Source organism: Asterias rubens, chromosome 11 (genome assembly GCF_902459465.1).
Source record: "Asterias rubens chromosome 11, eAstRub1.3, whole genome shotgun sequence".
Taxonomy (NCBI): Eukaryota; Metazoa; Echinodermata; class Asteroidea; order Forcipulatida; family Asteriidae; genus Asterias; species Asterias rubens.
Window position 1 is genome coordinate 16,392,689 of NC_047072.1, and position 22,325 is coordinate 16,415,013.

The following is a 22,325-nucleotide window of genomic DNA, read 5'->3' on the forward strand; positions in this document are numbered from 1 at the left end:
TTCAGATTTGGGCTTTGGGAAATAAAAGCAGCAAAACCAAGAAGAAAACTCACACAAAGACACAGATCATGGATAAAAAATAGTTTAATACCCAACTGATGTACAAGGTAGTTATCTTAAATACAATCCAACTGAATTTCCCAAACTCTAGTCATGACTTTCTTTTATTTCTGGGTAGAAAATTGCAGGATTTTTAGCTAAACAATTTGCTTTATTAATCTTCAAACACTCCATTGTTAGACACATATAATACATAATTGGGAAATTAAACTTTAAGTAACAATTACATTTTTGTTGTTATACAATTAATTGTCGAGAAGATAACCAAAAGAAATTGACAAAATATATGATTTGGGAATATTGTTTGAAAATAAAACTGAAACTCATTATATACATTATACACTCTGCAGCTGCCTCAAACATTAACATTATCCATAAACTTAGATGGGTACAACTTATATAGGACAAAAGAATAAAAAGCTAAAATAACTACACTATAAGTTTAAAAGATAGGAAGAAAGTACCTCAAGTTAGGTTAGGTTTGTTTCTTGATTCTCAACTTCAATTTTCACTACTTTAGAGAGAATTCCCTTAAGGTTATTTTATCCTCATTTATTTGTTACTATAGCTACAGTGTTATATTAAAATATGGAAACAACAGCAAAAAGGAATAGTTTGATAATTGTACTCTTCTAATTAGCAATAAAGTCTGTCGCATATATGAATGGAACTATTAAATAGAAAATCTACAATACTGAAAAAAGGTTACACCAAGAAAAATGTTGCGGGCGACCATCTTGTTAAGTTTTTGGATAAAAATCCACTTATAAATTCCTGAGAACATCCCAACATTGTTTTGATAACAAAATATAAAACAAATTTCTATCATGAAACTACACAAACATAAAAAGAAACACAACTTTTCATAATTGCAAAAGCGTTTCCATCAATTGCCCAAATTAAAAGAAATTCTACAAAAATACAAAGATTAATTCTTCTACCTTAATCTTCCACAAAACAGATTTCCTTGCAAGGTTTGCTACAGTGTTGATTTCTTTTAATTTTTAGGAATCGTCATAAAACAACCTGTCAAAAACATTTCAGCAAATCAAATAATTATTGTGCTTTTTAGAAAGTTTCCTTATAAAACAAGTCTTTTACTTTCAGTCTATTCTTCAACGAATATAAATACCTTCCAGATTTGAAGATTTTGGTTTTGCATCAACTTAGCATTCACGAAACTCACTTATTTGATAATTTTGAAATTAACATTTAAATGCTGAATCAACTCTTTCAATATCACAGGAGCTTTGAAAGATGTTTGGATTCTCTAAGAGGTTATATTTACCTACTCCCTTCTGATGAAAACTCTCTTAAGACAGCTTGAATTCTAAATGTTCCTCAATTTGACATTCTAACTTATAACATTCCTTGGTATATTCCAGGAGCACAAACATTTAAACAACCAACCTAACATTCTGGGCCAATGTCATGTCCCTGTGTACCACCGTAGTCTGCACTTGCAATCACCATTCTCCGCTTACGTGCAATACAAATCTCTGCACTTGCTGTATAAGCATAGAATGCCTAGTACAGTTGAGTACACACGCGCACAAACCAAAATTCCCCACTAACCTGTGTAATACACTCGACATAAGCCACCGGGCAATCTCAGTGGTCTAGTTGGTAAGACAATGCTCTAGAATTGCAACGGTCATGGGTTTGAATACCACCCAAGTAATAATGCCTGTAATTTATTTCCACAGAACTTAGGAAAATACTGAGTGTACAGTGCCAACACACATTTGTGTATTGGGTTATACTAAAAATTGATACATTTCTATTCAAGTATAGGGTACCAGGTGTACAATACAATTCACAGGGTAACCGATGTAACTATGTCACTGTCAGTACAAAAATAAGCAGAATCAGTAAGATATCAAATCAACTAGAAATGGGAAACTTCTGGACAGTCCTTTTTCACAGTTTTGCGCATGCTCAGGCCTGAGTACGCAATACTGAGCGTGTGTGCACGCTCAGAGCTGCAAACAAAAAAGGACCAGTATGTCTGCTGCCGCCAGCGTCTCAAAAGTCTCCCATTGTCAAACTTTTTATCAAAATACTAATGCATTCCCAAATAAATTAATTTGCATTATTTGCATTACAGCAATTCTGCAGATCACAGCAATTAAACAAATAAAGTGATTTTTGTTTAGCTCAGCTTAGTTCATACTCCACACAAATAAACTATTGTATAATTGAAATCATTACAATTGATGCACATGATATTATTATGTAATACTAACAACTCTCTGAGTAGAATCTGTGTACAATGTAATCGAGATTAAGTATGAATCATAGTTCTTTTGTGAATTTGACTACATTCTCTTGGCCTTTTCACACTACAAACAAATCTGTGTTGGACACAGAAACAATCTGTGCAATATCGACTGTTCACTTTCCGACTTTCAACACTGTGTCTATCCGGATAGAGCGATGCGTCCTGCTTGAATCCGGTTAAGACCGTGCAGTGTGAAATTATCACAAAATACCTGGATCAACAGTTATCCGAGGATGATTCTGCGCAGAGCAGAGCTAGGGTGAATGCGGCGCAGTTTGTATCCCTGTTGAAACTTTACCGAGTCAAAACTGACTCTAACCAGAGATGATTCTGCGCAGAGCTAGTGTGAAAGCAACACAGTTTGCATCCCTGTTGAAACTTTACTGAGTCAATACTGAATCTAACCAGATAAGTTTCAACACAAATAGAAAGTCGACAGTGTAAAAAGGCCTTTTGTAATGATTGCGGCTAGGCTCTAACTATTGACCTCTTCACGTAGAGTTTGCAGTACAATAAGTTGTTATACGACTATCAGTATTAACACCACTCTATCATTAACTTACATCCTACACATACGAATAATTCATCCACCTGCCAGGAACCAATTTCATCAAGCTGTTAAGCAGAAAAAAATGCTGAGCAAAACTGTGTGGGGCACTAGTTGCAACAATGTAAACATTATGGCATTTTGGCTGTTAACCAGTGTCTGTTAAGCAAGATTCTTCTGTGCTTAGCAAGTTTTTATGCTCACAGGCTTTATGAAGTTGGGCCCTTGGTGTCTTTAATATGACCAGGGCCCACCTTCATAGAGCTGATTAAGCAGAAAAGTAGCTAAGCACAACAAAATGATGCTAAGCACATTAATGTTACCAGCATTTGTGACTGGTATCCTGCTCATTTGTGATTAGCAGGAATTTGTTAAGGGCAATTTTCTGCTTAAGGCAACTCAATGAAATTGGGTTCAGTGGACCTGTTTGACACTAATCAACCCTTCCGCTGGATTTTGATGGATTCAGAATAGTTGAGGACTCTAAAGGATTCTTTCATAGAAGAGTATGTAAGCCTGTGAGCTAAGTACTTTAGACTCGGTGACTTCACTGACATGCGAGTCGCTGATGTAGTACCATTTACCTTCAGGGGGCGTTACCTTACGAGATGATGAAGAGGAGGAGGATGCTGAGTGGTTGTCATGACAATAAGCCGATTCTACACCACAGTCCTCTCCATTGGCAAGTTTAAAGGAATTGTTCCATTGTTCATTTAGGGAGTTGAGATTGTTAGGGATGCTGAGTACGTAGCGTCTTAAGGCTTCCGCCGAGTGGCGCACCTTGACAAATGCTGTGTAGTGACCAAAGTGTAATCGTCCACTGTGCTCTACTACGCCATAGAGGGCGTACATCACTTGCTGATTACTGTCGCTGTAAGGCTACACAGAAAGAAACAAAATAAACGCATCAACATGAATGTGAGGGGAGTGAGAATTTACAAACATTCTGAATATCAGAGTTAATAAAAACACAAGTTCTTTTTTACATGTAGCGCATTTCACAATAACGTATCCATGCGCTTTACACAAGGGCCCAGGGATGGATTTCACAAAGAGTTAAGATTAGTCCTGTCTCGAGTTAGGACGAGTTACTTGTCCTAACTTAGGACTAGCCATATGTTTTTCATATCTCCTAAGACTAGTCCTAAGTAAGGACTCTTTGTGAAATCGACCCAGGGGTCGATTTCACAAAGATGGTCCTAACCTAGGACTAGTCCTATGACTCTGGGAGTTATCAAAAATTTAGGGTAGTCCTAAGTTAAGAAGAGTAACGTGTCCCAACTCGGGATCAGACTGATTCTTAACTCTTTGTGAAATCCACCCCTGGTCATGGCACCAATAACATTCCTTTTAATCTTTCTCAGCTCCCAGTATGCATAAAAACTTATTTGGTTACGAGCAACAGAGAGCTGTTGATAGTATAAAACATTGTAAGAAACAGCTCCCTCTGAAGTAACATCATCTTCGAGAAAGAAGTTATTTCTCACTAAAACATATGAATTTGATTTTGAGACCTCAGAATTTGCTTTTGAGGTCTTGAAATCAAGCATCTGAAAGCACACAACTTTAAGGTAACTCATGCGTCGAGGGTGTTTTTTCTTGAATTATTCTCTCGCAACTTGACGACCAATTGAGTTCAAGTTTTCACATATTTATTATTTTATGCGGATGTTGAGATACACCAAGTGGGAATACTGATCTTTGACAATTACCCATAGTGTCCAGGGTCTTTAATGGAGCTTTCCCATTCCGTGAGATTTCACCAGATTCATCGTCATTATTTCATTTGGATTTGGGTATTTATTCTCAACGCTCTTACGAGAGCCAAGAGAGAAGACAATGAATAACTTTTAGATGGATTCTACATAAAGTACTTACTTTGCATGAGGTGCTGCAGAAAGGAGCTAGGTTGAGAACCAACGGGAAATTAATATGTCTTGTGATCTTCCGCAATGAATATCCAACCTGGTTGAAAACAAATACAAGAGCTAGAATAACAGACTAATTATCGACTACATTGGTTAATAATTGACACTTTGGCCTCTAGAACCTACGGTCAAACAACAATAACCCATGTTTAGCACCCTCACTGCAGGGTTGTCCACAGTTTTTGAAGTAGCAGGTGAAAAAGTAGCCGGTTTTTGTCTAAGTACTTAGCAAGCACGCAAGCGTTACTCTCAGAGCAGAAGCTGCTCTATGGTGCATTTTGAGAAACTTTTGCTTAATCCATTGAATAAATGTTCTTAAAATCATGACATCTTTTGTTAAATTGACTCCTGAGCCTGCCTTGTCTTGAAAGATTGGGGGAGACATCGAAAGTCAAATTTTTTAGGCCGTAGATGCTCTCTGGTGCAATCTAGGTAGTCTGACGGGTGATGTGCCCCTTCTCAGATGTTGGCCTATTTCAAGTTTTTATACACCATTTTGCTATTGGTGATGTGCCCCCTCTCAGATGTTGGAATTTAAGGCCTACTTCAAGTTATGATGCACCATTTTAGATGCTATTTTGGGCAATTGTAGGCCAATAACAGGCATAATAAATGAAACAGAACATAAAGCCTTTAAAATGTGGGCATCAGTAGAAGCTATTTGGTTAACAGCATCTTCAGTTGTGGATCTATGACACCAACTTTAGGGGGCAAGAGAGAACATGCAAGTGTGAAGCCTTTACGGTGTGGGTCCCAGCCTGCTTAAGGACCTGAATTCTTTTTTGCATTTTAGATGCTCTGTGGTGCAATCTTAGGCCAATTTTGAGAGGGGACATGGTGGACATTTGATATAGTGTTCCCCACCCATCAGAAGAGAAAGTAGTGTCATCCGATTCCTACAGGATTGATACCCATGGCAGGGCTCAGTGCAAAGTTGAGCTGGTCAAAAACATGGGGGAATCAACTTCTGTTTTGTTAGATGGACTCCTGAACCTGTCATAGATTTTGATTCCATTCAAGTATTTGTTTTGCATGTCATTGTGAAGGGGGGTTTCACAAATGGTAGAAAGGTTTCTTTGTATTTAAAACAGGTTTTTGAGGCTTTGACAGGAAAAAGCTTGGGGGAAATGGAGGAGGCCAACAAATCTAGGGGAAAAAAAGAAAAAAAAAGTAGTCGGCGGCAAAGGACCCAGTAGCCGGCGAAATCGCCGGCTGCTGGCGCTTCTGGACAACACTGCATGAAGAAAAACAATTAGCCCAGTCGGTTGTCTTGAAAAATGTGTTGGTCCGCCATTAAAATAAAAAAGAGGCTCTCCTCCTTCCTTTTATTTGGCTCAACGGTATCCACACTTTAACAGTGTAAAGAACTAGCCTGGCGAGTATGCACATGAAGACTATTCCAAAGAAATGGAGCAGCGTCAGAAAATAACCTCCGAAATAAAAAATGAAAGAAGCTCTACAGTGACTCAAGGTCAAAGTTGAAAGGTCATACCTGTTGGAATCTCTTAAGATGGAGAGTCAGAACTGAAGGAGGTTGATGGATGAGTAACTGCTTGCTAGCATCAGTGTAGACTATCTTCTTCTCCTTGTTTGTCTCTTCTAAAAGAAAAAATCAAACAAAAGGTTCTTTTAAGAAAGAATTATATGCAACTTATTCAATAACTCCAAGCAGGTACCATGGTGGCAGAAGGACACAAAACACAATGTCCACAGATTTACATTAAACTTCAACAGTTTGAAGATAATGAGGGTAGAAAGCATCCCTTAAAATATTACTGGCCGAGGTGCTGACACAAAAATAATGTTCATCTCAGTGAGATGAAAATTATTTCACTAATTAACAAATGCTTGTTTTGTAATTCAACACCTGATGACATCATCATGACCTCATGAAAACTAGGTTGATGTAGTCTTGATGTTGAGGTTCAATTGTCAGATGAGTTTCAAGGTTCAATTCTGTTTCAATCTTGAGTTGTTCTGTAGAGAAGAGTTTGCCAGGAGGACAAAAACAATAGGTTTTCGGGCTATACTAACACCGAACAAGAACCCATAGTTGTCAAATGGGTTTAACAAGTACATTCATAACATTGTATCTTCCAGTACGTGTTAATCCACCAATCAGAAGCTCCAACAAGAGGGTGGTATAAAAACCTATATATACTACTTCCAGTGTTTTTATTGCACAGTGTGTATTAATGATAATAAGAGACATTTATTTAGCGCTCTCACCACAGCGATTTGTATTGTGAACGTCAATGCATCACGCTCCATGTACGGATAGTGCAAAAGTTACATTCTAAACTTTGTGCACGTGCATGCTTTTCATCGCGAAATAACGTTCTGAATTTTTAAACTTCGCACGTTGCACGTGAGACTGGAAGATAAATTCGTTGTAACATGCGCGACGTGGAATACAAACAAATATAGCGCGTCTGCGTCTTGGCCTCGTTGGATATGGGACGCAGACGTGCTATATTTTTCTGTATTCCACTCGCGCTTGTGTGATAACATAATAACAGGCAGGAGGAGAATGAGCTACCCAGACACCATCACCAAAGACACGAATCTTAATCCAAACAAAACCCAACAACTCATGAGGGATAAAGCAACCTGGCACCATTTCATCAAAGCTGCTTCTACTATTCCGTCCAAGGATGAAGGATGACGGTGAGATGATAATAACAGACATACCTAATTTCTTGGAGCAGTTTTCACATCCGAATTTATTGGATCCAGTGAGCCATTCTGGGACGGTAAATTGGCTGAGACAGGATTCCACAGAACACTCAAGTGACTTCCCCTGGTAGCGAGGAGCTAAAGTTGACATAACTCTAGACCGGCTTGGAGAGGTGGGAGACAATGGCGGTGAGAAATCTTCCTGCTTAGCGAGTTTAGCTGCTGTAAATCCACAAGCAATACTAGACTTATTAGCTTCGGTATCATCTTTGCTAGCCTGGTCCTTAGCTTTACTGACCAAATCATTATCTTTAGCACTTGCTGTGCTATCCCCTGTACTGCTCCCCAAGCCATTACAGGCTACGTACTCAGTTTGACCGTTTTGTTTGGCTAATTGTTCTTCAGATAGTTTTGATGAGCTAGTGGTAATATCGTAGCTACTTGGAGGATTAGGAGCTGTTGATGAATTGCCGTTGATGTTTTCTGATGAGGTAGCCGCCACAGATGACTCCATTTTGTTTTCATTTGTCTGACTTTTCAACGGAGCGCTCTCAATTGTTAATTTTTTAATCCCTCCTACTAAATTATTTGACTCTTCGTCAGTATCAATCTCAGGCGGATCATCTTGACATTTAGTTCTTTCCGATTTGATGTCATGATTCGTTCCACCATTGACAGTTATTTTCTCCTTCTTAGTCTCAGCTCCAGTCTGATTTTGCGCTTTATTAGAAAGACTGTAAGTAGACCCAGTGGTTCGGACCGTCCTGGAAAAGTCAACACTTCCTTTACGATCCGGACGATCAAAGAGCGATGTTTCACTGTCTGCATCGTTTGAATCCTGGAACACTTCTTCTTCATTCTCTGATTGGTTAGGAGTTTCTTCAGCTCCTGCTTGATTGGTTGTCTCCTGCTGGCTGCTTTGTGATTTACGATGCTTTCTCTGTATTTATTGAGAAGAAAAATGGCATTACGTTTAGAAGCTTTGTATTCTATGAAGAAGGTGTGACATAACAAATCAATTTAATGAAAACCATAAGAACCCAAAGTTTTTTTTATGCAAGTTACCAGACACACAAGGCCTGAAGGCCACTTCAAGGTGTGGGCTACAACTATTTTTTTCCAGAGGCCGTTGCCACCTACTCCTAGGACTGAAACAGGGTTACCCCCTTTACAGTCCATATGGATGTAGGCTTGGGTATCATCGGTCCAAGACCTGATCGGTAGAGCAGAAAGCACTACCTCCCCAATTTTACGTAGCAAGTGTCACGACCGGGATTCGAACCCACACTATGCTGATCAAACGCCAGAGCTTGAATCCGGTGCTCTAAACCGCTCGGCCATGACACGCCACAAGTTTATCTATAAGTAACACTCGTGATAGTAAATCGGTTTACAATTAGGATCACCAAGTAAGACAATGAAGTTTGATGCACAAACCCTAAAATAAAAAAATATTTCACGACTAGATATTAGTTCATGTCGTTGTTCAGTCAATGAGTAAGCATTTTCAAATAATAAGAAAAGGTTAATAAAAGGGAGAAAATAGAGAGGGGACCCGTAGGAGGCCCAATTTCATAGAGCTGCTAAGCATACAAATTTGCATAGCATGAAATTTTGCCTTGATAAAAACAAGATTTCTCAACCAAATTTCCACGTGATTTTCAGGATAATTAAACAACAGCTGAATACAAGTACCAAGCAATATGCAACAAATGTAAATTTTGTTGGTAATCCTGTTTTTATCAAGGAAGAAATTTCATGCTAAGCAAATTTTCGTGCTTAGCAGCTCTATGAAACTGAGCCCTGGTCCCAATATCATTGCTCTGCTTACGATAAGCAAAGCATTTTGGCTAGTTCGCATGCGTACTCCACGTTACCAGGCATTCTACGCTTATGAAAGCCTAATGCAGAAGTTCTCACTAAAAGGTTTACTCGAGGTTAACAATAAATAAAAATAAATAAATAAGGAAATAAAAGGGTAGTGACGAGTTCTAAAACTGCCGTTTAAAACCGGCAGGGTTGTGGCCGTGCGATAAAGGCCCAAGCACGTAGTATGCCTCTAAATGTATCAAAAAACAACCGGTTATAACCAGCTCCAGCTGGTCATTATCAACCATTAAAACATCCAGGTGACGCGCTTTCCACCAAACGGAATTGCAAAACTGTCTGAGGTATTTATGAATAAATATTAATAGATTTATTCTGACCTTTGCTTCTCTCTTAGCTTTCTCTCTTGCCTTCTGGATTTGATGTTTACTGAGTTTGTTTTCATCTCTTGACCCCGATGCCTCGGTAACGGGAGATGTGACCTCTGAACTCTTCTCTAATAATGTGGCTTGTTTCTCTGAAGGTCTTGGGGGCGCTGTATTTCTCTTTCCCTGTTGGAAATTAATTTTAACTTTACAATCAAACTCTCCAATAATTCATAATAGAGTGTAAATCACTTTAAAGGCAGTGGACACTATTGGTAATTACTCAAAATAATTGTTAGCATAAAACATTACTTGGCAACAAGCATTGGAGAGCTGTTGATAGTATAAATCATTTTGAGAAACGGCTTCCTCTGAAGTTACATAGATTTTGAGAAAGAGGAAATTTCTCACTCAAATATTAAAAGACTTTCGCTGAAGCCTTTTATTACTATTAGGCACCTGAAAGCGCAACTAGTTTTGCAACAAGGGTGTTTTTCTCAAAATTTTCACAGCTTTGTTACTTTATGCATTTATGTTGGGCTACACCAAGTGAGATCACTGGTCTTTGACAATTACTAAAGTTGCCTAGTGCCTTTCATTGGTCAATAATTTTATCACATACAATCACATATGGCACTTTGCAATTTTATTTATTCATAAATGTATGGTTTTTAATAAAATTGTCATTCCTTCCTGCCAGTAGTGTTTCTCGTTGCTGGTTGGAGAGCATGAACTAAAAAAATAGAATCTATAAACGACGTACCTTTGATTCCACGATAGGTAGCGATAGATCTAGGAATGGTTCTAGTACTTCAGATACCTGTAAATCAAGCACACAATCCAATCATGAGTACATATTTGTATATTTTACACACATACAACATATAAATTGGAACACTAAATTGGCAATCCATGTAAATGTGTAGTACCCTGGCCTCTGGAAAACAAACAAGACACTGCGAGAGCATAGAAAGTCAGTTCAAAGTCATGTTGTATTTTGTAATGCACTAGTCTTTGGGACTTAAAGGGAGGGTACACGTTTGGTAATTACTCGAAACAAATGTGAACTTAAAAACTGACTTGGTAACAAGCATTTGAGAGCCGTTGATAGTATAAAACATTTGACAATAACTAAAGTATAAAACATTGTGAGAAATGGCTCCCTCTGAAGTAGCATAGATTTTGAAATGGAGGTAATTTCTCACTTAAATAATAAAAGACTTCTAGCTAGAAGTCTTTTATTCCTATACGAAAGCACACAAATTCGTCCAACAAGGGTGTTTTTTCTTTCATCATTTTCTCACAACTCCGATGACCAACTGGGCTCAAATGTTCACAGGTTCGTTATTTTAAGCATATGTTGAATTACACCAAGTGAGAACACTGGTCTTTGACAGTTACCAATAGTGAACGTTCCCTTTAAGCCTGGTTCATACTTTCTGCAAATGTGAATGCGATACAAATTTTGACGTCACAAATTCGCAATGAATAATTCGCCTCAGTTGAATTGTGCTCAACTCCTGCAAAACAATCGCTGCAAAAACAGCCCTGTGAACTCTTGGTGGCAGCAGACACCTGAGTTGTACTGCGCTGCCTTGCGACGAGTTTAAGGGTAGGGCTAAGTGGCAATCATCTAATCGGTCACAGGACTTTTACTTTGCAAATCGCTTGTACAAAAGAATGCTGGTCAAACTCGTACAAAAAATTTCCAGGTACCACCGAAATGTCTGCTGCCACCAAGAGTTCAAGATTGGTTGAAGGATTGAATTTATTGACTCACCTCATGGCACTCATTGCAATGCACCAGACTCAACAGCTGACCACTAAACACACTATCAACAAATGTATGTTTACAATGTAGACCATACATCTTAATCTTCTTCTTTGTAGCATCGTCTAGACTCTTCACCTTTGACCCCTTGATGTCAAAGTGCATCAAGATGGCTTCTTGCATTCTCTGAGTTAAGTAAACAGAAACGTGGAAGGTCATAAGTTTTGTGCTTTGTGCAGAAAACTATATTAGGACAGTTCTTTTTAAAACTAAGCAGTCTCCCAACTTTAAAAATCTACTCCGTGACAGAAGATTTAAAAGCAAGACCTAGTTCCAAAAGAACAAAATCTACCCAACAAAGTAGGTATACACATGGTGTTACTGCAAACCGAGTATACACATAGTAATCTTGGTTGGGCATCGGCCTGGCTTCAAAAATGGATGACCATGTGCACACAGTAGCCTTGTTGGATGTCAGTCCATGAGGTCTATAAGCTGATCCATGAATGCAACCCTGGGCCGCCATTTCTGCGTTGCTAGCAGCACAAAATCATTGAGGAGACACTTAGTTCACATACAGCGCAACAAAGATTATGATTTATCCATGTCTTTGTGTACAAAACATTGAGGTGCCAGAGCCTCAGTAATGGTGGTACAGCTGATCTATTTCATGTGCTTACCTTCATCTCTTCTGCTCTCATTCCATCTAGAAGATAACGGAGCAATTCATGACTATCTTGTTGCTGGTAGCCTTTAAAACGAGACGCCCTGGTAAATAAAATATCCAACAATCAAATTATGAGAGTGAAATCACTTCTAGGGTTGTAGCAAGAGTAAACCCAGAATCAGATTTATTAAGCGGTTTATGGTGGTGGACTCAAGTTCAGTAATTCACAAAATGTGGATTTGAATCCTGGCCTGAACAATCGTGACACTTGTGTCCTGTGGCAAGGAACTTTAACATTGCTTCTCTCCACCCAGGAGTACAAGTAGGTACAGGCGAGAGCTGGGGAGTAACATGTGATGGACTGGCATCCTGTCCAGGGGGAATAGAAATATTCTCAGTTGTTTAATGCCAAGGAAATTGGTATAAACACAGGCCTGATGAGCTATATTGGAGTGGGACAGACTTTACTACATCATAATAGTGTGTCGTGGCCTAGCGGTTAAGCCTCAAGCTCTGGTGTTTCTGAACAGCAGAGTGTGGGTTCGAATCCCAGTTGACATCTGTGTCCTTAAGCAAGACACCTAGGTCACAGCACACTGACCAAAACGTGAAGCAGTACCAACTGGCTCTCCTCAGAGCCACACATGGTGTCACCGCAAACCTTACTTACTATTCTTATTATTATTACTGACTTACTTTTGGCAAATCTGATTGAAGAGCCCTCTAGGGTTGACAATGCTTGACTTGCCTCCTTTGTTCATCTCATCAAGGAAGCCGACAAGTGAAGAGGTCAATGACCCAGGAGGTGGAAGACTAATGGTGACTGGGGCCTGATAGGGAACAAACAATGAAAATAAAAACACATTTCATAATAACCGTCTCAATGTTTTTTATGCTAGTGTCCTCATCATTGGGTCAATAACATTCCTGTAATCTTTCTCAGCTCACTGGGGAGTATACAGCTCTGAGCTGCTGTGGCGCTCCAAAGGTTTTTTTATACACAAAATCAACCTCTACCCTCACGGGTACCGATTTAAACCCCTTGGTGAAGAGAAGGAATTACAGTAAAGCATCATGCTAATCAGGAAACAAGTGTCAGGAACAAAAAAAAAAGGCCTTAGTTATGTCTTTGAGTTTTCTCCTTACCGGTGGCTCAATGTAATCTTCAGATTTCTTCTGACCATCGAACGAGAAATGAGTCTGAGTTGATGAGTCCAGTGAGATGCGGAGATGAGTATCATCCGGAATGCAAACCTCCTTCCCAGACATCCACTTCTCATGTAGGAGTTCTCGCAAGACGTTGGTTTGAGTAATATTCTGAACAGGCAAAAAAATACAATTAATCAAAACATATGGCGCCATATGCTGACGATAATAGTTCATGGTGCTGAACAGTAAGCTCTTGTACACAGGTGAGATTTGAGTGATGTCTTGAAAGTCTGTATTGTAGGTGATTGTCTGATGTTATGAGGAAGACTGTTCCGTGACCTGGGGTCCAACAGAAAAGGTGCAGTCACCCCAACAGTGTTTGCTTCCAGGAATGAAAAAGGCAGATTTGTTTGAACTGGAGTGCAAGTTACGAGATGTTTTACTCAGTACTTTCCCAAGTCCTGTGAAAAAATATCACAGGCATGTTACTCGGGTGGGATTCGAACCTCAGTAGTCTAGTTGGTAAGACACGGCTCAAGAATTGAAAGGGTCGAGGGCTCGAATTCCACCTGAGTAACATGCCTGTGATATTTTTTCACAGGACTTGGGAAAGTACTGAGTATACAGTGCTAACACACATCGGTGTATGGGTAAAAACCAAAATTATAAAAAGAGAGAGATCATAAATTATAATAAACTTACTTGCATAACTGCATTGAAGAAACATGTGTTCCCTAAATTGTTGAGACCCTGCAAAAAAAAGAGAACAAATTTCATAAACATATGTGTTAAACCAATGTTTGTATGACACGGATTGGCTGTTGCCAGCTTGGTGTTTTCTCCTTGTGCGAGTTTGCCGAGTTCCCTTGAGAGGGAAGATCATCTAAACAGGGATGTGATGGGCTGTTGAAAAAGAAACCTGAACTGTGAGCGCAAATCATGAAAGCTTGAAAGCGCAAAGGGTGAAAGCTTGAGAGAGAGAAAGCTTGCGGGTATGAAACCTGCTTAACATACATTCATCTTTGGTTTTGAAAGTCCTATTCTGCAATCTGGGGTGTTCCATAAGCAGGCCTGTGAGCGGGTCATGAACAAAAAAACGGAAAATTGTTGTCCGGATTTTGGGCCAGCACTACGAACGTAATAAAAGGCTTTAATTAAAAACTTAAGCATACACAACACATTCACAGAAACATAGGCCACAATTCTTACATGTTACAATGTGTTGTACATCATCATTTTCAAGTTTTTTTGTAGCATTCCTAAAGGAATAAATCCACAAGGGCGATGAGTCCCCGCAGTCGACTGCCATATATTTTACTTGTTGCAAAAAAATACACACCGTACACAACATACGTCGCGTGGGGGAAAACCATGTGTGCCTAATCTTGTCTCAAGGTGTTGGCTTTTTAGTAAAGCGCCCTCTATTGATGCAATGGAACATCAGACATTGAAGTACATGTAAAACAGACATCGCGCTAAAATTAACAATAACGGCTTCAATGAAAGACCAACACGGAGCTTTTTACTGGGTCTAGCCCCAGACTCACATCAAATTGCATTTAAAGCGCTTCCCGATTACACGTACGTGCTGCTTGACAATCTATTTCGAATGTAAACAAGAAGAAGATAAAAACGGAACGGGAAAAAAGCGGAGCCTGCAAGAAAAACAAGGACGGGAAAAAAGCGGAACCCAAGAAAAATGCCGACTGGGAAAATTAAAAAGAGTGGAAATCCGCTTTAAAGCGGAGATTTCACAGGCCTGCATAAGGTTTTATCTTAATTTTTATATGAATTTGATTTAAGTTATAAAATATAAAAAAAAAAATATATAAACAAATTGTTGTTGGGGTGGGGGATTAAAAAACAGATTTCTGGATAAAAACGGAGAAATAACATCCCTGTCTAAAAAATTAAACAAACAAAAAACAAACCTTGACTTTCATAGAGCCTTCTTGTTTGACGCTGTTAGTCGATGCACTTCCTCCTACCATACTCCCTTTCATTGGTATCGAGTCACCGTCAGAATCCTTGGATTTCTTCTTAGCTGCAAGTAAAGATTGGATAAGTCGCACATATTATTTGGATGCTGAAAAAACAAGATCGCCCATCATTTTCTTATTGGATACCAAACCAAGATTTGATAAATACAGTGTTATTGTCTCCTACTTGTATCTCTTTCAAGTTGTTCTAATATTCTGGCCTCGTCTCATAAAATATGCAGAATGCTGCCAAGAAAATCAGGAACACCGGGGCGTATCTTCTTTTTGCTAAGTGCACTAGGTTCATTTATTTGTAGTGACCAACGGCTTTACGTCCCATTCGAAGGATGACCCCTAAGAGCAAGTTCGAGTGTGCACAATGGTTAACTAAAGGTTGACCATTTGCACTTGAACCCAGGCTGGTCGACCATTGGTTGACTACTGTGGTCGACCATTTGGAACCAGCCTCGAGCCCATGGTTTATTCACTGGTCCCAAAAGCATGTTCCATTCAAACATGTGTAAAGCGCAGAGAGGAACCAGTGACACTGTAGCGACAAGGCGGAAGGTTGACTAGACCTCCAAATGAGTTGTTCGAGTTGGTGCGACACTGCACATGTACATTGCTGGTCAATAGTCAACCACGGGTCGACTTATTGTGCCCACTCGAACTTGCTCTAACATGAAGAAATAAACAAAACATAATCTTACCTGGAAGTTTGGGTGCTCCCATCTCTTTACGCAACCATTCCACACATTCATGTAGCTTCCTGCTGTCGTCCAAGAACACCGCATCATCACATTTATAGCACCACACTTGCATAGTATTGATACATAATGAGAGTGCATGGAAGTTACTACGAGGTGTCTCATAGTGCTTCAAGGCATGTTCATGTTGAGAACCTCGACCACATCCCTAAGATTAAGAACAAGAAAACAAATAAGAAGAAACTCCACATATAATAAACTTGCAGGTACAAACATGTTATAATTCTCTTTTGAGGGACTGTTGGCTCTGAAAAGAGCTGGTTTGGTCAGGACATTTCGATTCAAACAGTATACTCTCCTCGTCTTCAGGAGAAAGCTGGAATGTCGATGGTGAGGCTGCTTAAGTAGTGCTTGAAGACGAGCAGAGTATACTTTTCAGGGACAACACTCCCTCAAAAGAGAGTTATTGAATAGTGTTTTTTCTATCCAGTATTGCAGTAAACTCAAAAGAGGAGTTTTTGAAAAGTTTAAGAAGTTTGTTGTTTGGACTGATGTGCTCAAGTTCTTAGAAGACATATCAAGGTCTAATCAAGGTCAAATAGAGGTCACCATTCATCATCATTTAGCGGTCGCAAGCATCCTCTATTAGGGTGCAGAAGTTTCCAGACTAGCAAGTCTTTAGCACGACGGCAGTGGCCAGCAAATAGAGGTCAAAGCAAGGTCACACTCTTTCATTAGATGTAATTCTTGTTCTCTGGTAACCCAACTCACCTGATTACCACAAACCATGCAGAGCCAGATGGTGTTCTCTGGTCCGTCTCCGCTATCTTCACTACTAGCTGCTAAACGCTTCTCAGTCGCTCCTTTATCGTTCACACAAGACTAGGAAATAAAGAGAGATAGAATCAGTCAAGTCAATAGTCTCTAGATAGTTTGGCTTTTAACCTGCTTCATCTTATTCTATCTTACTTTTCCTGTAAGAAAGTGGGTGTCATGGCTTAGTGGATAAGAGCACCAAACTCAAGCTCTTGTGTTTCTGTTCAGCAGAGTGTGGGTTTGAGTCCCGGTCGTGATACTTGCGTCTCTGTGCAAGACACTTAACTAGGACTGCTTCTCTCCAACCAGGGGTAAATGGGTACCTGTGAGGTAGGCCTGGGCGAATAACTTGAATATCTGGTTAATGGCGAATAGGTTTTCCTATCCGTAACCGCGAATGCCTTTTTTTTCTTAACCGGATATCCGCAATGGGCGCGAATACCTATTTATAAACCGGATAGTCCTGTAATTACAACCAAGTAACCGGATATTCTTTAATATCCGAATATCCGCGGACTTCGGGCGACAACTGATAGGAATGTTTTGTTTGAATCCTTATGAAACTTCTATTAAGACAGCATAAAACAGCATAAATTAAGTATTAACTATGCTCACATCCGTGAAGAGTTTAAACAATGACATTTCTGACGTAATTTGTTCAAAGATTACGAAAGTTTTCCTTCACGTAGAGTAAGCTTGGGCGATATCGATTTATTTTATTCACGATATATCGCCGACAATAAATCGCGATATTCGATATAATCGCGATTAATGAAATTTGACATCATCAGTCTTAAAATCCAAGTGAAAGTTGTAGAAGAGACAGTCATAGCATAAGAGAGGTGTTCTAATGAGCTATTCTTCTGGTTTTACTCCAAATCTGAGGTGCAAGATGTCTCAGCTAGCAAATACATCGCGATATTTAATCGATATATCGCGATTATCGCGATATATCGCGATATATTGATATTTCGATTAAAACCAAATCCATCCGATATGGAAATCGTTTCCAAATTAATATCGCGATATTCGATAATATCGAGATATCGCCCAAGCTTAACGTAGAGTCAATCACGATCAAAAGAAAAAGCAAATCGCCATCTTTAAATTAGATCCGGTTATTGTTATGAATGAACCGAGTGACACTGTCTAAAACTAATATCAATCCGCCCATAAGATCTCATTCACAAACGAACAGCGCCCTCTAGCGGTGAAAAAACTATTCGAATATCCGGTTAATTTTGGATAGTTGGCCAGCGGTAACCGTATATCAAAATTTCACTATTCGCCCATCACTACTGTGAGGGCAGAGATAGTTCTTGTGATTGGTTTAGCCGAGCAGCTATTATTTGTTGCACAGGCTGTATACTCCCCAGGGAGCTGAGATGGTTTAGAATTAAACGGCCCAGTGTCCAGGGGTAATAATGTTGGAAGCGCTTTGAGACGCCCTTCGGCATGTTTGGGTGTTAAAGCACAATTTAAAACTGGTTGATATTATCATTGTTTGACAGGAGATTACAGATAGCTTTTACACTTGCACAGATCCAAGTTTGAATATAGTTGGATATATGAAGATAAATTGAACATTAGTTACAATATGGATGGTGTCCTTTTGAAGCTAAGAAATGTTAAATTCTTACCACACATTGACCCAGTTTGGAAGAGCCACCAGCTTGTTTCAATCCTTTCTTGATGCCGGATAAATTGACAGATTTGTCAATGTGTGAACAGGGCTTTCCTGATAAATAGCAAACCAAAATAACATCTCATCAGTATAAAGTAGGAATATGACTCACGATTCATTCAATTGAAATTTTTTGAAGCTAAAAATATGATTCAACTCCAGGCCTACAATTACATGGATGCCCTGTTGTCTCTGGTCTTGATTCAACTCCAGGCCTACAATTACATGGATGCCCTGTTGTCTCTGGTCTTGATTCAACTCCAGGCCTACAATTACATGGATGCCCTGTTGTCTCTGGTCTTGATTCAACTCCAGGCCTACAATTACATGGATGCCCTTGTTGTCTCTGGTCTTGGCCTTAGTGCCCCTTCAAAAGCTTCCCACAGACTTTTAATGGAAGTGCCCTTTGTAAAGTTGAAAATGACCTTGCCCTTTCAAAAATGTAATTCCATGGATCTTTCGGTATGAAGTGTTGTAGCTAAAATAAGTTCAGTGGTGGGCTCTAAATCCAATAAAGTCCCCCAAGGGCCAGTGGTTTGACAAATATATTCAGTATGTTTAGATATGGGGCCATCATTGCTGAAGTGCAATCTTGGGGAAATCTGTGCTGGGCAATACAGTATATTTCGCTCAGAGTGCTGGGTAAAACCTGTTAGTTCTGGGCAGGCTCGCCCACCGTGTCTACAACACTGTCGCTCTGATTTGCAAGTTTTCTTACCCTTCAGAATATCTTCATCCGATGTGTTATGGTAGTCATTTTGTTTGGTTTTATTGCGTTTCTTCCCCATAGTGGCTGATGTGGGATGCTCCTTCACACGCATTGATAGCTCAGAGTAGAAACAACTTCAGACATTAGATACCACCTGGAAACAAACAAGGTCAAAATCAGTTATTATTATTAGAGTTATTCAATAAATGGTATAGCATCTGAGATAAAGATGACGTTGTGATTTAAAATGCATGACTGGGGTCAATACAAAATTTCAGCATTCATAAGCACACACATCAAGAGTGTGACCACATCTCATATTTATTTAAAGGCAGTAGACACTATTGGTAATTACTCAAAATATTTATTAGCACAAAACCTTACTTGGTAACGAGTAATGGGGAGAGGTTGGTGGTATAAAACATTGTGAGAAACGGCTCCCTCTGAAGTGGAGTAGTCTTCGATAAAGAAGTAATTTTCCACAAATTTAATTTCGAGACCTCAAGTTTAGAATCTGAGGTCTCGAAATCAATTATCTGAACACACACTTCGTGCGACAAGGGTGTTTTTTTCTTTCATTATTTTTTCACAACTTCGACGAAGGTTGAGCGAAAATTTTCACAGGTTTGTTATTTTCTGCATATGTTGAGATACAGCAAGTGAGAAGACTGGTCTTTGACAATTACCATTAGTGTCCAGGGTCTTTAATATTTGGTTTAAAAGAACAACCTACCCGTAGGTAGGAATTGTGACTGTAATTTATAAAAATGCCGACTAGGGTAGATTCATTAAAGATGGGGTCCTGGAGGTTCGTTCCGCTATATTATGATTATATCGTCTCCACGAGTTGGAGTCCAGAGCGCAATGAGCCTCATATGAAACCATATAAGGACTCGAAGAGTAGGTTTCGAGGGGTGGCCAAGACAAGAGGAATAGGATTCTGCTAAAATGTGGGTCAACCCACACCCGATTGTTCAGGAAAATAAAAGGAAAAAAAAAATCAACTTTCATTTCAATCATTTAAATTGTAATCATTTATTTGTCCTAAGCCAAATTATTATTATTTTTATAACGATCCTTTAATATCGTAAATTGAAAGACATTCCTATACACCTCCATGCTTTTTAACCAACCATTAACAGACAATTTGTGCATGAAATATGGTTGTGTTATCAATATTTGTTAGCTGGTCGAGTTGTCCATTCGATAATGTTGTAATTTTTAATTCAACGTCTTACTTTAGACGAGGAAAAATAACGTTAAAATCCATTTAAAATTTCTACAAATCCACACAGTAAACACACGTCTTTAAAAAAATTACATTAATTTCTAAGGCCTTCTTCAATCAAAACCCTACATTTTACCTGTTAATTTCACTCCTATTTCGGGGTTTTCCGATTTCAACATGTCCTGCAAATTGTCAAGTATCCGCCTCACACTGTATGTAAATCACAACGTAAAAACTGATCCGAGGCCAGACCATTCGCCGCTCCCATTCATTTTCTCCTCCTCCTACTTTCTAAGATGGCGCCCTCTGTTGGCGTATTGCGTTTAGGCGTAATTCAGATAATCTGGTAAAAAGTTCATTAAAACTGCTACATTTTGGGTTTCTTAATTATCGCGTAAACAGAGTAAACATAAGAATGAAAACTTAGAGGCGATTTCTCACGAATTTCTAGACTACTTGTACTATTTTGGGTTCAGTGCAGACAAAAAGTCTTTAGGGCCTAAAGTAAACTTCTAATCCATGGTCACCACAAGCTTTTGTTTGTACAGAAAGTTCAGTCAAACTTCTCAGTTATGTCAGTTAAACAAACCTTTTTCTACACAATTTTGTTTAGAGGACAGATTGTCAGATATTGACAGATTAATTGTTTATAAAAGATAATAAATTTGCATCGGGAATAAAGATTACAAATTTTTGGCCTATAGCTGATGATACTTCATTTTTCAAACAAGAATCACAAGGCAATTTTTCCTTGGTATAAAAACACTGACACCTCTTTGAAAAGGAATGTAAATTTCTATTGAAACATTTTAAGGGCACCAAGGCAATGCAAGTGGTATGGAGACAATGCTTCTCTCTCTGTTACCTTTGTCAGACATGATACTTGATTCTTAGATACAAAAGGAATTATTGACTGACTTACAAACAAGTACACATGGTGTATGCTTGAGTAGACTTTTCATGCTATTTTAATCACAATGTGTTTTCCTGATTTTTCAAAGGGTACTTAAATCGGAATTCAGAATAAAAAAGGACTATATCAAGCCTGTTTTGTATAAAACAGTAAGACTGGTGGTAGTGGATGGTTGGTTTTGGCAAAGCTATCTTATTCCATTCTAAGTACAAGCTTTAAATGATTTCATAACTGGTTTTCAAATTATAATCAACATCAAACAACTCAGAGCTTAAAAGTCAATTATTATCAAACAATGTATGCTTTATTAGGTTATTATTTTCAACTCATTGAACAAAACTTCACCGAAGAGTAACTACACACCGTTGGACGGAATAAAAGTAAATTATTAAACAAACTTTTGACAAATTAACTTTGACTTTAAAGACACTGGAAACCTTTGGTAATAATAAAAGATTGTCAAATACCAGTATTCTCACTTGGTGTTACCCAACATGTACAAATTTGTAATCAAAATTGCAAGGGACTAATGAAAGAAAAAAAACCTTGTTGCACAGTGTGCTTTCAGAAGCTTAATAAAAGACTTCATGCTTGAAGTATTTTGAAATTAATTTTAGATTTGTTTCCACAAAAAACTACGTTACTTCAGAAGGAGCCAGTTCTCACAATGTGTTATATTATCAACAGCTCCCCATTGCTCGTTACCAAGTAAGTTGTATGCCAACCAATATTTTGAGTAATTACCAATAGTGTCCAGTGCCTTTAAGAAACATTGAACACAATAATCAGGTTTGAATACAGAGAAAACTCCAGAAACCAATCATTTCGTTTTGCACAAAAACATTCACAGTAGTATGGACGGATAAGTAAAGAGTAATTTTACAATATTTACAAAATAAAGTTATTTATAGCAACTTAAAATTAAAATATATTTTCAGTTATTAGTGCTTTAAATTCATCTCGATAAATTCTGAAATGTTGCATCACAATATTTAAACCCACTCAATTTGTTAAACAA

At 38.6% G+C, this 22,325-nt stretch overlaps 1 protein-coding gene across 1 annotated transcript; it reads right to left on the reverse strand.

Moving 5' to 3' along the window:
* Positions 1-694: 694 nt before the first annotated feature.
* LOC117297080 (ubiquitin carboxyl-terminal hydrolase 16-like) lies at positions 695-20,639 on the reverse strand. Its single transcript, XM_033780210.1, has 17 exons — positions 20,531-20,639; positions 19,176-19,320; positions 18,414-18,511; positions 16,729-16,839; positions 15,961-16,165; positions 15,203-15,315; positions 13,974-14,021; positions 13,269-13,439; positions 12,819-12,952; positions 12,136-12,223; positions 11,465-11,641; positions 10,448-10,504; positions 9,700-9,870; positions 7,508-8,432; positions 6,309-6,415; positions 4,767-4,853; positions 695-3,767 (listed from the first exon to the last, which is right to left on the reverse strand). Exons 2-17 carry the CDS (start codon positions 19,276-19,278, stop codon positions 3,372-3,374), a joined length of 2,991 nt encoding a protein of 996 aa, XP_033636101.1. The 5' UTR covers positions 19,279-19,320; positions 20,531-20,639; the 3' UTR covers positions 695-3,371.
* Between the last annotated feature and the right edge of the window lie 1,686 nt (positions 20,640-22,325).

Excerpts from the sequence above, each read along its gene's own strand:
- LOC117297080 (XM_033780210.1), bottom strand. The coding sequence starts at position 19,278 with ATGCGTGTGAAGGAGCATCCCACATCAGCCACTATGGGGAAGAAACGC. Across the intron at positions 15,316-15,960 it reads GGGAGCACCCAAACTTCCAG|CTAAGAAGAAATCCAAGGAT; the intron begins GTAAGATTATGT and ends CTTTACTTGCAG. Across the intron at positions 13,440-13,973 it reads TCTTCAATGCAGTTATGCAA|AATATTACTCAAACCAACGT; the intron begins GTAAGTTTATTA and ends TTGCCTGTTCAG.